At 55.2% G+C, this 14,265-nt stretch overlaps 1 protein-coding gene across 1 annotated transcript; it reads left to right on the top strand.

The window, feature by feature from the left end:
• Positions 1-443: 443 nt before the first annotated feature.
• ITIH3 (inter-alpha-trypsin inhibitor heavy chain 3) lies at positions 444-13,999 on the top strand. The gene is made up of 22 exons (XM_010985144.3): positions 444-602; positions 1,227-1,247; positions 2,170-2,336; positions 2,420-2,524; positions 2,791-2,953; positions 3,509-3,622; positions 4,630-4,755; positions 5,069-5,185; positions 5,404-5,572; positions 6,174-6,299; positions 6,572-6,753; positions 7,986-8,171; positions 8,329-8,468; positions 9,200-9,354; positions 9,974-9,991; positions 11,054-11,077; positions 11,299-11,334; positions 11,492-11,605; positions 12,094-12,298; positions 12,979-13,151; positions 13,323-13,434; positions 13,749-13,999. Exons 1-22 carry the CDS (start codon positions 510-512, stop codon positions 13,876-13,878), a joined length of 2,676 nt encoding a protein of 891 aa, XP_010983446.1. The 5' UTR covers positions 444-509; the 3' UTR covers positions 13,879-13,999.
• The last annotated feature ends 266 nt before the right edge of the window (positions 14,000-14,265 follow it).

Genomic DNA, 14,265 nt, shown 5'->3' with positions numbered 1-14,265 from the left:
CAGGGTTCATCTTTTCCAAGGGTCCGTGGGAACTATAGAGGGTAATGAATGGAGATCTAAGCCTTAGGGTGATGAATCTGGTTTTGTGCCCTGGCTGCCTTGAGAAGGGGTGGCTATGATCCAGGAGGCCAGACCAGAGCCCACGTCAGTAGGATGGATCAGAAACAATGATGCTGAGATGCCATTTGCTTTAAATGTGACTCCATACCCCTCACTGTTGCCCCATCTCAGGAATGCCGGGACCCATTTGTCAACACAGAGCTTCTGCTTTCTCCAGGGGCCTCCATGTCCCATAGCCACTGGGAATGAAGTCCCCACACTGTTGATGACACCCACTGGGCTTCCTTAGTACAGGCAGATCCAGGCTGGTTACTCTAGCCAGGCTCTAGCTTCCCTGGGGAGCCTCCCACCTCCCACTCCTCCCGCCCGGGCTACAGGTCGATGACCCCACTTGGAAAACACCAGGCTTGCTCATATAAGGAGCTCGGGCCAGGCCAGGGTGCTCAGTGATGGCATCTGCTCAGTGGCCCTGCCTTGTCTTGGCCCTGCTCTCCAGCTTGGCAGTCTCTGGCTTCCCGAGAAGCCCGCCCTGGCCGCTTGGGGTAAGTCTGCCCCCTCTTCAACATCTGGAAGGGGGGCTGGACATTAGCCCTTACAGGTAGAGGCACTAGGCTGGGAAGACCACTATGAAGGGTGAGGACGAGGCAGAGGCTGGGCAGTGAGCTGCAGGGGACAGGGCTGGGGGTAGGAGGACTGGGCTCCAGACCTGCTGTCTAATCCTGGGCAAGGCTCTTACATCTCCTGGGCTTGTTTCCCTACCTGTCAAATGGGCGATGCACCACAAACAGCTCACCTCCCCGACGGGCTGTGAAGGACCACATCTGAGACGAGGGCAGAGGCCTCTAGCAAAGGCTGAGCTGAGCCGTGTCGGGTACAGTGGTGGTGAGGGCCTAGAGAAGGCCTCAGGGGCCTGGGCCCACGGAAAGGCAGAGTGAGTCGGGGTATATGAGGCAGGAGGAGCACTCTGGCATTGGTTCTCTCTGCCCTGCTCCCCTGGCTGAACTGGAGACCTTCTCTTCCTTTTCAAAGCCCTTCCTACTCCTGTGCCCAGAGACCCCTCAAGATGTGTGTATGTGTGTGTGGGGGTATCACTGCTGAACCCTGGCTCTCCGGCCATGGTAACCTTGGCCTTGGCCTGACCCCTGTGTTTGTCTTTGTTTCTGCAGAAACGGAGCCTCCCGGAAGGGGTGAGAACTTTCATCAGGGACGGGGCAGGGCGGAGCTGGTTGTGCAACAGCTGAAGGGGTGGGCCACCATGGCAGGCCCTCCAGCTGGCAAACAGCTTATGGCGCCCTGCCCTAGCAGAGCCCCTCTGCAACTCCAGAGCCTTGGGAAAGGGCGCCCCGGAGGGACTGGCCAATGCAGCACAGAACCAACTTCGACTTGTCCTTCCTTCCACAAACACTTACCCAGCACTTACCAGGCTCTGGGTGCTGGGCAGGGGATACGCAGCAAATGGCCCTGTCACACCCTCACGAAGCATCTTTATATCCATGTTTAACCCAGATGCTTCCCTGGAGCCCTGGTGGAAAGAGAGTGTTGGGGGCATGAAGGTCCTCCCCACACAACCCCCTGGGCACAGGGAATAAATGCCTGTTTGGGAGACAGAATGGGACAATTACCAAAAGACACAGGAGGGAGGCTGGGGTGTGTGTGAATGTGGTCTTTTCCAAGCTGAGGTGTGGAGATGAGCAGGAAGAGCCAGGGCGGGAGCTCCTGGTGCAGAGACCAAGCATGGCTGCAGCACAGGATGCACAGAGGCAGGACCTGCCTGGAGGAGCCCATAGCCATGGGGAGGACTGTCCTGAGGGTGGTGGGGACTGTGGGAGGGCTTTAAGTGGGAGAGGGACAAGGGTCGGACATGGGTTTTTACAAGATCTCAGTGGCTATAGCTGCACGTAAACAGACCATAGAGCTAAGGAGGCAAAGTGGCCATCAGAACAGTGGTGGCCAATTACACAGGGGGACACCACTCAGGCCTCTGACATGGGTGACTAGGAGAATGGAGGGGCCACTTACCATGCAGGAGCTTTGGAGCCTGCAGAGAGGAGCTTGGAAGTGGAGCAGCCAGGTGCCTCAGGCTGGCTGCTCACGACCCCTCTCCTGCAGGTGGTCAATGGCATCGAGGTCTACAGCACCAAGATCACTTGCAAGGTGACCTCCCGCTTCGCTCACAATGTTGTCACCACCAGGGCCGTCAACCATGCAGACACGGCCAAGGAGGTCTCTTTCAATGTGGAGCTGCCCAAGACAGCCTTCATCACCAATTTCACCTTGTGGGTGTCACCACAGCTGCTTGCTCTGGGCTCAGGAGGGGAGGCGGGCCCAGCAAAAGCACCTCAACTCTGTCTCCCTACAGGACCATCGATGGCGTTACGTACCCTGGGAATGTCAAGGAGAAGGAAGTTGCCAAGAAGCAGTATGAAAAGGCCGTGTCCCAGGGCAAGACGGCCGGCTTGGTCAAGTAAGTGTGACCCACCTCCTCCCCAACACCCCACCTCCCATGCCTTGGGGAGAACGCCAGGGCTGTCCAGGCCCTCAGAACTCAAACAACAGAACAGCAGCTACTGTTTCATTAATGCGCCTATAATTCTTACAACATTAATCGTTTTGAAGTTGAGGCAACCAAGGCTCAGAGTGGGTGGAGGTCTTCCCCCAAGGAGAAGGGGCTTGAACTAAAACCCCAGGAAGGGTGGGTTCATGCAGTCACTGTCTCACATCCCTGTCCAGGGCCTCTGGGAGGAAGCTGGAGAAATTCACAGTCTCAGTCAACGTGGCTTCAGGCAGCAAGGTCACCTTTGAGCTAACCTACGAGGAGCTGCTGAAGAGGCACAAGGGCAAGTATGAGATGTACCTCAAGGTCCAGCCCAAGCAACTGGTCAAGCACTTTGAGGTAATCAGCTGCTCTCCTGCAGCCCCTGCTCAAACTGCCAGGGCTGGGGTGCCAGGAAGGGCCCCTGGGCAGAGCCCACAGCAGGGTCAAGAATGCAGAAGTCCAGGCCCCACCACTTGGCTCAGGGGGCTTGAGGGAATTACGGTGGTTCTGGACACAGCACCTGGCCAAGGGGAGGAGGCTGGGCTGCACCTCGCAGATCCAGGTTGGGAGCTGGGTCCTTGGGGACAACATTACAAAGCGTCTCTGTAATGCTTGTAACCAGGTACACAGGCATCTTATCTACAACAGAGTAGAAAGCCAAAGGAAACGCTTTGGTGGTGGAATGTGAGCACCATATGGCAGCTAGTGGGAGAGCTTTGGGATTAGAGTACCTGTCTACAAACCCTTGTGGTCATTTTCTTGGTGGGAGACAGCAGGATTGGCCTTCACAGAGTTGTCCTAGAGGCTGGTCCCTGCACCATCACTGACCCAGCTCCTTGCCCTGGTCCTTGTCCTGGAGGTTGGCCTCTGCACTGCCATTGAATGACATCTCCTTATCTTTTGCCATTTCAGATCAAGGCAGACATCTTCGAGCCCCAGGGCATCAGCACGCTGGATGCTGAAGCCTCATTCATCACTAATGACCTCCTGGGCAGTGCCCTCACCAAGTCCTTCTCAGGGAAAAAGGTGGCGTAGATGCCTCTTGGGCCAGGGTTGGGGGGCAGGGGTAGGAACTCTGACCCTAGCAGGGCAAGTCTGAACCTGGGGGTCTGGCTGATGCAAGTGAGTGTGTGAGGGGGAGGGGAAGAAGCCACAACCATCACCTGTCTCCCAGGTCACCTGGTCAGGAATGAGGATGCTGGAGGCAGGGGCTGCTTGCTGATGAGACCTGCCAGAGGAACTGGGGTCTCAGCTGCACCGGAGGACAGGGAAACCATTTTCAAAGCCTGGTCCCATTCTACCTTGCGAAGTGGGCCGGGCAGGTTACTGTCCCTGTTTTATAGACAAGGAGACAGAGGCTAGAGGGTGTCATTTAGATCTGACTCCACATGAGGGATGAAAGAAGAAAGGGAACTTCATTCTCAGTGCTGGTGGTTGGCTCCAGTCCCTAAGGCCCCCAGCGATTCCAGGGGCCTTGCTGATCGTGGGCGGGGGAATGAATAAATGTTTATACAAACAGCGAACCCCAGTCATTCAGGACTCCCAGGGAAAGGCCCAAGAAGCACACACACTCAGGGGGTTGCTGGCTTCTGCAGGCAGTGCCCCTGCCCTGAGCCCTCTCCCCGCTCCCTGCTCTGCTCCCTTCCCTTCCTCTTGGCAACAACACATCCAATACCACCCAACATGGAGTTCCTTCTCATGGTGCAAATCTCCCCTCCCTAAGTGGCTTCTCAGCGCTGAGCTCCAAGGTAGGCTGCGCGAAGGGACTTGTGGGGCCCAGTGAATGAGGAGAGTGAAAGGCTGCCTCATACAAGACCCCTGCCCTCCAAGCAGCTCCTGATCTCTGAGAGGGAAAGAGGAGCTCAGAAAGGCCAGAGAACCCCAGATGGGGGTTCTCTGCACAGCCCAGGCACCCACTTTCAGGCTCCTCCCCGTGAGGGCTGTGCCTCACTCTCCAGGGCAGCACCAGGCTAAGGTCTGCAGAAGGCAGGCTGTGGTCGAGCTGAGCCAGGCCCTCCATCATCCTCCCTCAGGGCCATGTGTCCTTCAAGCCCAGCTTGGACCAACAGCGCTCATGCCCAACCTGTACGGACTCCCTCCTCAAAGGAGATTTCATTATCACCTATGATGTGAACAGAGAGTCTCCAGCCAATGTACAGGTAGGTACTCATAGGTACTCACCAAATAGCTCTGCCGGGCTGGTTGATTCCCCAACATGGTGGGGTGAGGGCTGATGCCGGGTGGGGCTCCAGTGGCATCTTGTGCGACACCCTTGATCCTCAGCCCAAGGACGAATTTCCCACCAGGCGTGGGGACGATAGGCAGTTCAGGGCCTTTGTGTGGCAGCCCCTGGATGGGGGGAAAGGACATCTTTATTTGGGGCTGGTAAATGTCCAGCTTCTATTTGCAGGAGAAGCCAGTGTGAGGTTGCTAAAGGGCCACTGGCCTCCAGTCTCTCTCTCCCCTTTCCAGATAGTCAGTGGCTACTTTGTGCACTTCTTCGCACCTCAAGGCCTTCCGGTGGTGCCCAAGAATGTGGTCTTTGTGATTGACATCAGTGGCTCCATGCACGGTCGGAAAATGGAGCAGGTACTCTTCTTGGTGCAGGGGTTGGGAGTGATGGGTGGGAAGAAGAGAGAGATTTTTTTCAAGTGGATGAAGCAGGTATTTCCAGTGAAAGAGGAGGAAGGGGGACAGGGATTTTTCAAAGGCACAAAGCATCTGCCCCTTTTGTTGCAGAAAAGGTAGGCCCCACCGCCAGCCCAGGCTGGGAAGACATCTTGTCTCCTTGCCTTTCTCTTTCCTAGACAAAGGATGCCCTCCTCAAAATTCTGGAGGATATGAAAGAGGATGACTACCTGAATTTCATCCTGTTCAGTGGAAGTGTGACCACTTGGAAAGATAGTTTAGTTCAAGCCACTCCTGAGAACATCCAGGAGGCCAGGAAATTTGTGATGAATATTCACGATCAAGGATGTAAGAACAGAGGGAAGAGAGCCACCTGCTGCCATTTCTCTCTGCCTGAGCAGCCTGTTTCCTTCCTGCCTGGGGTCAGAGACTCTGCTGGTCCAGGCTCTGCAGACCGTGGCTGGGGGTAGAGGTGGGAGTGGGGAGTCCTCAGGCTTGATATCCAGGCTTCTTCTCTGTGGTCTAGGGAAACCCATTGTTTCTGTTTCTAACCCATGATCCTGGTGCCTCACAAGTCCCAGCAAGATAACACCACAGAGAACCCTTACCCTTGGCAGTTTCATATGAAAGATGACAAGTGACATCTATACTGCTCCCCTCTCTTCCCATGAGAGGGGCTGGGAGTCCAGCTGACTGTCTTCTAAACTGCTTTTACAATCACCATGTGTGTCTATCCTTCCAGCAGCCCTGAGAGGCTGGTCCTTTTACCCATTTGAAAGATTAAGTCATTCATTCATCACTCACTGAGCAATTCAGTTGATATTTACTGAGTACCAGCATGTAGGGTGGACAGGGTCCTTGGGCACAGGAACAGGGCCTGCTGTCCCTATGTTCTCTACACTGGCACCCTGAGGACACCCTCCCACAGTGCTGTCTGTCTGTGTGCCAGTGACCAACATCAACGATGGGCTGCTGAGGGGCATCAGCATGCTGAACAAGGCCCGGGAGGAGCACATAGTCCCAGAGAGGAGCACCTCCATCGTCATCATGTTGACTGACGGAGACGCCAACACAGGTGAGGCAGCGGGTATGGCTCTGAATCCCAGCTTGTAGCCAGTGTGCTGCAAGATCTTGGGCAGCTCTCCCCAGGGTCCCCCATGGTCTGTGAGCCCCTAAAGGGCAGGACCCTGCTTCCTGCCAGGGCTCCTCCCCATCCCCCCACCTCAACACAGGCTTGTGGCCATGACTCCACCAGCTCTATATGTGTGAGTGTCAGATCTCTCCAGACAGAGCTGGTCCAGACAGTCACCAGGGCTGTGACTGGAGAGCAAACACCTTCTCCTGCAGGTGAAAGCAGACCTGAAAAAATCCAAGAGAATGTGCGGAATGCTATTGGGGGCAAGTTCCCCTTGTATAACTTGGGCTTTGGCAACAATCTGAATTACAACTTCCTGGAGAGTATGGCCTTGGAGAACCATGGGCTTGCCCGGCGCATTTATGAGGATTCCGATGCCAACTTGCAGTTACAGGTATGCCTTGTCTTGCATACCTCTGGGAATGAAGAGCTCATTACTTTCTCATGAAGTGGTCCACTGAGTGACAATTTCAGTTATTAAAAAGAACTTCCTTTTGGGTTGAAATCTACCTCTGGTTACCTCTTTCCCATCAGTACTACTTTATTTTGTCCACCCACTTCCAGTGGGTACCCAGAACAGACCTACTTCCTCCATGCGATTGCCAGATCAAATACAGGACATCCAGTTAAATATGAATTTCTCATCAACAGTCAATAGTTTTTCAGTAAGCACGCTCCAAATATTGTACAGGACACTGTCTTAGTTTGCTAGGGCTGCTGTAATAAATTAGCATAAACTGGTGGCTTACACAACAGAAATGTATTGTCTCACAGTTCTGGAGGCTAGAAGTCCAAAATCAAGGTGTTGGCAGGGTTAGTTCCTTCTGAGAGCTGCGAGGGAAGGATCTGCTGCAGCCTCTTTCCTTGGCCTGTAGACACCCATTTTCTCCTTGTCTCTTCACATCATCTTCCCTGTGTGTATGTCTGTCTCTGGGTCCAAATTTTCCCTTTTCATAAGGATATCAGTCATGTTGGATTGGGGTCCATCCCAAAGACCTCATTTTAACTCATTTACCTCTGTAAAGACCCTATCCCCAAATAAGGTCATGCCCTGAGGTACTGGAGGTAAGGATTTTAATCTATGTATTTTGGGGGTGCACAATTCACCCCATAATAGATGTACTTATACTCAAAAATAACTTGTCATTTACCTGACATTCAAATTTAACACATGTCCTGTATTTTCATTTGCTAAGTCTGGCAACCCCATGCCTCCCCGGCACAGATGACCACTCTTCGCCTCTGCAGTGGACCCCCGGCCTCCCTCCCGTTGGTCTCTGGGTCTCACACTCTAGCTCTACATCGCCCCTAGTCGGCCTCTCTGCTCATCCTTCTTTCCTTCTATTTTCATTCCAACAAACATTTCTTGAGTCCTTTCTATGTGCCAAGAACTGTCCTTTCCTTTTTTATTCTTCCCAGTCTCTACCGGGGGGGGGGGGCAGGAAGGGCTCCCCCAAACTGAAGGGCACAGTCTGGGCCACGTGGAAGTGGAGACCAGAAGCCAGGACCGAACCAGCCTGGGGGACTCAACAACTCACGGAGGCACCAGTGGGAGCCTGCCCAGCCCCTCCACTCCATGTCTGCCCTGGTGGCCTGATATTATTACATCCCCTATCTGGACTCCAGGGCTTCTATGAGGAGGTGGCCAACCCGCTACTGACGGATGTGGAGGTAGAATACCCCAAGAACGCCATCCAGGACCTCACCCAGAATACTTACCAGCACTTCTACGACGGCTCTGAGATTGTGGTGGCTGGGCGCCTGGCAGATGAGGACATAAACAACTTTAAGGCGGATGTGAAGGGCTACGGGGTAAGCTGGTCTGGGGCCTGATTGTGTGCTGAGGGTGGGAGATCCACACCAATGGGGCTCCGGCCTCCTGGGTGACGGTCCAGCAGTAGCAGCCCTGGAACCAGGACCAGCTGGCTCCAAACTTCCAGCCTCCCTCCTCCTCCTTCCTCTGCCCCAGGCCATCAATGACCTGACCTTCACTGAGGAGGTGGACATGAAGGAGATGGAGAAGGCCCTGCAGGAGAGGGACTACATTTTCGGGGACTATATTGAGCGGCTCTGGGCCTACCTCACCATCAAGCAGCTGCTGGAGAAACGGTGACCCTGGCCCACCCCTCACATAGCCTACCTGTGCCTACCTGTTTTGCCTATGCTCTGGGGGAGCCCAAGAGGAGGAAACTGGGCCATGCCCTGGGAAGTGCACCTCCACACCCACTGCCAGCTGCCCTGCCCTCTTCGTGGCCTGGCCCCATGGCCTATTTTTCCAGAAGCAGAGCCTAGCTTGTCATCTGGGGCTCAAGGGGCAGGCTGGGAGCACCTTAAAGGCAGGGGTGGGCTTCAGCATCCTGTTTCCTGCACCCAGCATGGGCACGCAGAGATGGTGAGGCTGAACAGAACTGAAGGCTGGGAACTCAGCCCTCAGCCCCAGAGGGCAGAGCTTGCGCCCATGCGAGAGGGCTGTGCAGCCTTCTGTCCATGGGATTGGCCTGGAAAGCCCCTGGCACAGGGTTGGGAACAGCTGAGCGCTTGGCATATGAACACCGTCATGGCTGATTGTTCTAGTGGCCATTTCAAGCCCCTGATATTTTACAGCTGGGGAAATTGAGGCCCAGGGAGGAAACAGGGTCTGTCCATCTGTCCCAGGGAGATGGTGAACCAGTTTTTTCTGAATGCTCGTGGCCTCCATCCTGGGGGCCCCCACATTGGGAGAGGTGGAGGGATCCTGGGCTGCCTCTGTGGCTCCTGGCCTGTGGCTCCAAGCCACAGTACAGGAAGGCAAGTGCGAGCTGCTCTCCAGGCTGACTCTCCCACTCCACCCCTCTCCACAGCAAGAACGCCCATGGCAAGGAGAAGGAGAACCTCACAGCCCAGGCCCTGGACCTGTCCCTCAAGTACCACTTCGTGACTCCACTGACCTCCATGGTGGTGACCAAGCCTGAGGACAATGAGAACCAGATGGACATTGCCGACAAGCCCGGGGAAGGTGCGCATGGAGAGCAGGGGCCAGAACTCAGAGGCCTTCTTCCAGGACTCAGGCCTCAAGTGCCTTGAGAATTGGGCCAGGCTGAGAAGACCAGACTGGCTGAGAGGAACAGGTCCAGGGGGCATCAAAGGAAAACTGGCCAAAGGCTGGGTAGGGCACTGTGGAGGGAGTGAAGCTGCTAGCATGGACAGTGGGGTATGGGAGTGAATAGGAACCTCTGAGTCTCTAAAGGGGCACACTGCCCAGGGTCATTTCCAGGAAGAGGACTTAGGTTGCAGCATGGAAGGGTTTAGTTAGACAAGAAGAAGCACTTCCAGCCTGAAAGTTAGGCCTGGAGCAGGCACCTAGGGATTGTGAGAGGAAAAGACCCTGAGAGCTGGAGGCTGGGACCAGGCCCTTTCAATCAGATCCCAAGAGAGGAGTCCTGAGTGTCCTTGCAATGGGCGTCGGGGGTGGGGTGCAGCACTGGGAGGTATAGGGATAAAGAGCTGGTCTCGGCCAGGCCTCTGCCTCCAGGAGCTCCTGGTTCTTGTGGGGGCCAGGTGGTCAGTCAGTCACACTCACTTTGACACCAGGAGTCTGTGGCTTCTAATGCATTTCTCTTCTTCCTTCCTCGTAGGGCCTATGGATGCAGGAGGTGAGCTTCAGTCATCAGTTGGGTCGGTGTCCCAGGAGGGAGACAAGAGAGGACTAAGGAGGCCTTTCCAAGCACACCTGGGGATGTGCCACCAGGGGAGGGGCTCTCAGGACACCTGGGCTCAGGCCCCAGCTCTGCTGCCAAACTCTGGCTGGGCTCTGTTGCGCTCTGAGCCTCAGGGTTCTCGTCAGTTGACTGAGGGTGGCTTCCCCTGCCCAAGAAGGGACAATCAATATGAGAGTATTCCATGACCTGCAAAAATTAGCAACTCGATTAATTAGCACTTGATTAATCCCACAGCAACCCTTTGAGGGTATCCTCTTACGGTTCCCATTTTACAGTGAGGAAACTGAGGCAGCAAGGTTAAGTCTTTTTGCTCAAGGACTTGTCAGCTGGTGGCCAAGCCAGGACCTTGGCCCAGGCAGCCTGGTTCCAGGGCTTGGGCTGGAATTCACAGCACTCCAGGTTTCTCTTATCATAAAATTAGAACCTCACGCCCCACAAGCCTACCACCACCATGCAAGGCCTCCCAACCCTTTCCTACCGTACCCACCTCCATCCATACAGGCTGCTCTATCCAAGCAGCACGTTTGGACTGCGTCATGGCTTTCCCCTCAGAACAACCCTGCGACGTGTAGTCGCCGGTGCGCATGTGCGTGCGTGACTGTGCGTGTGGGCGGGCGTTTTACTACCAAGGACAACAGACAGCTGTGAGGCTCCTCCCACCCAGCCGAGGGGCGGGAGTTCAGGAGTGGGGGGCGGCATCTGCTGTGAGCATTGCTCACGACAGAGAAGCTGATGACCTAATGGCTTGCGTTTAAGCACATCAAAATGCTGAGCCCCTGGCATGAACATTACAACCATGTTACTACCAACCCTAGAAAGGAGTTCCCTGGGCATGCCCCATTGCTAAAGCCTAAACTTAGGGGTCACATCCCTGCCTTCTATCAGCATTGGGGCCCCACTGGGGACACATAGCACTAAGTCAAGCAGGAGGCATGGGATTGTAAGGGGGAGGGACCTCCTAGATTCTGCTCACAACTGCCCTTTGGCTTTTTTCAGTGATCCCCTCCATGGCTTACCAGAGTGAGTATCAGCTGGCTGTCCACCATTCCCTCTGGAGTCTTTCCTGAATCAGCTCGCTGGGTCAGGCAGATGGTTGGGGTACTGAGGAAATGGGGGGTGGGGTGGGTTAAGAGCATTAAGGAGAGGGAGGGGGAGAGTCATGAACCAAACTCTGGCTGGGGAACTTAGTGCCTCCCCAGGTCTACTTATGGGTTCAGCCCTCCTTCCCTTTGTGTCCACAGCCAGCTACCAGCCTCCTCAGACACCCTACTATTATGGTGAGTTCTCTGGCTCCTCCTGGGGGGAGGCTCAGGATGCAGGGCTCAGGGCCTCCTGCCTGTCTAGGAGGCCATCCCACAGGGGCCAGGAGGCAAGGGGAGGCCCCTGGAACAGTGAGAGACCCCGGGAGCCAGCCCCTTCTCTATGTGCCCTCAGTGGATGGGGACCCCCACTTCATCATCCAACTTCCAGAGAAGGACGATGCCATCTGCTTCAACATTGATGAAGACCCAGGCACAGTGCTGCGCCTCATTCAGGACCCTGTCACAGGTAGGGCTGCAGGCTGGGGCCAGGGGCTCTTCCTGGGAAGGCCTGGAGCCCCCCACGGTAGGCACGTGGACCAGCTCATCACGAGGCCCATAATGTACCCATCTTTATGTGCAGATTACATCCTGCAGGGGGCTGTCCAGGGCTACAGGCTCACCAAGTCCCCAGGTGCCAGCAGTGTTGGGGAGACAGAGTCAAGAGTGGCCTGAGCCTGCGGGCAAGACCCAGACTGTGTCTGGGGAATAGTTTTTCTCTGAGCAACACTCCCTGGCTCAGGCAAGGGGCAGATCCACAATGTGAGCCCTCAGCTTCCAGCCTGACCCCAAAGTGTCTAGGAACAGACAGGGTTGGCTCTGAAGTCCTGGTCTCTCCCTCGGGGCCCCACTGTGCTACCCCTCAGTAGGTCTGGCTGAAGGGGAAGGTGCGTCCCTAAATACCAGGCTGGATTCTGAAGGTATTGCTGGTCTCTTGATGCCCTGTCCCTCTGGCAGGCCTCACAGTTAATGGGCAGATCATCGGTGAGAAGAGAGATAGCCTGAACTCCCAGACCAGAAAGACTTACTTTGGCAAATTGGGCATTGCCAGCACTCAGATGGACTTCCGCATTGAGGTGACACCGGCAAAGATCACGCTATGGAACGGGGTGGCACAGAGCACGTTCAGCTGGCTGGACACAGTCAAAGTCACACAGGATGGGTAAAGCCCGGCTGCAGGGTCTCTGGGGGACACGACAGTGCGAGGGTCTAAGGAGCAATTTGAACAAACCCCAGGACAGGAGTCACAGGGGTCACAGGAAAGATCAGTGGCCTCAGAAGTCAGCCCTAACCAATCCCTGGGGCCCCCATCAGAGGCAGAATTGGGAGCTGGACAGTTCATAGGACAGACCTTGAGGGAAGGGCTGCGTGGATGAAAGCATTAAATGGACCTGGCAATCTAATAACGAGAAGTCCCACACACAGTGTCTCTGGATAAACTTGCTGGTTCTCAAACTCCTCAGCCTCTTCTGTGTCTTCAGATCACCCCAACCGGGTAGGCAGTATAGGAGTGTTAGTTCCGCTGAAGCTAAGAGAGGGGCAGAACCTGCTCAGTGTCACACAGGAAGCCAGTGGCTGAGCTGGGGCTCGAGCCCAGATCTCCAGACCCCCAGGACAGCCCACCCTCCTGCTTATGGAGAGAGGAGCAGGGACTCACTCAGTGGAGGGCAGAGTCAACACGCATGAGGCATCTTCTCTTCAAAACCCTTGACATAGTTTCTGGAGCCTGAGCGCTCCCAGGCGTCATGTCCTGGTGTCATGTCTCCTGCCGAGATGCCCTTGATTAAGATGCCTGAAGTCATGGCCACTGGGCCCCACTGCTGACCTCCTCTTCTCTCCTAGACTGTCTGTGACGATCAACAGGAAGAAGAACATAGTGGTCTCCTTCGGAGATGGGGTTACCTTTGTGGTCATCCTGCACCAGGTGTGGAAGAAGGAGCCCGTCCACCAAGACTTCCTGGGCTTCTATGTGGTGGACAGTCGCCGGATGTCAGCACAGACACATGGGCTGCTGGGTATGAAATGTTCAAGCTTCAGGTTGTTCAGGCCACATGGTGGAGGGGAAAAGCCACGTGAAGTACCATCTTAGTCAATCCCATTCAGCCTTTGCTTCAATCCTGGAAAGCCAGTGGCCACGTCGCCTATGGCGATGGCAAGGCTGACAGTGTGAATGTTTTTATTCCCAGGACAATTCTTCCACCCCTTTGACTTTGAAGTGTCTGACATCCACCCAGGCTCTGACCCCACAAAGCCAGATGCCACAATGGTGGTGAAGAACCATTGGCTGACCGTCACCAGGTGAGGGGACTCCGCTGACATCCTCACCCTGCCTGGTAACAATATAGGAGGGAGCCCTCTCCAACCACGCATATCAGCCCGGCTGGCTCCTGTCCTCTGTGGGGTACCTTTATTTCCCTCTGGGGTCTTGGCCCCTTCTAATTAGGGAGAAGCTATATTTGGAACCCTAGGAGGAGTAACCACATGACCTCATTCTTGACCAGAGTCTGGACTCATAGAACCGGCAACTTCACGCCTGTTTCCACCTTAGGTCCATGAGTGCAGCAGCCGTCTTGCCCACCCTGTGTATCACAGCATCTCTCTCCTTTCTCCAGGGGCTCCCAGAAAGACTACAGGAAGGACATCAGTGTTGGCACAAAGGTTGCCTGCTGGTTCGTCCACAACAATGGGCAAGGGCTGATCGACGGTGTCCACAGCGACTACATTGTCCCTGACCTGTTCTGAGTGGACACACCAGCTCCTGCTGAGACGGCTGGCCCGGCCTGGCTGGCCTCTGGAACAGGGGCACAGAGTGGGGCCTGAGGGAGTGCTGAGACAATAAAGACCAAGGTGAAACCAGACTGCCACCAGCCTCTGCGTGCCTCCATGAGCCCCTGCTCCAGGGGACAAGTAGCTCGAAGGAGGGCCTGGATGCTAGAAAGGCAACTTCCCAGGCCTCTCCACCGATGTGGCTGAAAGATGGTGTTGGTTAGGGTGGTACTATGGGGAGTCAAACATATGATGGCTGGGAAAGGAAAAAATCAAGAATTGACGCAGGAGCAAAGGTGCCTGAGAAGTCGGGAAGGACTGACTGCATTTCAGAGTTCAGGAAGGTCAGAGGTAAAGTCAGGG

Source organism: Camelus dromedarius, chromosome 17, assembly GCF_036321535.1.
Source record: "Camelus dromedarius isolate mCamDro1 chromosome 17, mCamDro1.pat, whole genome shotgun sequence".
NCBI lineage: Eukaryota > Metazoa > Chordata > Mammalia > Artiodactyla > Camelidae > Camelus > Camelus dromedarius.
This window is presented reverse-complemented; position numbering and strand designations above follow the sequence as displayed.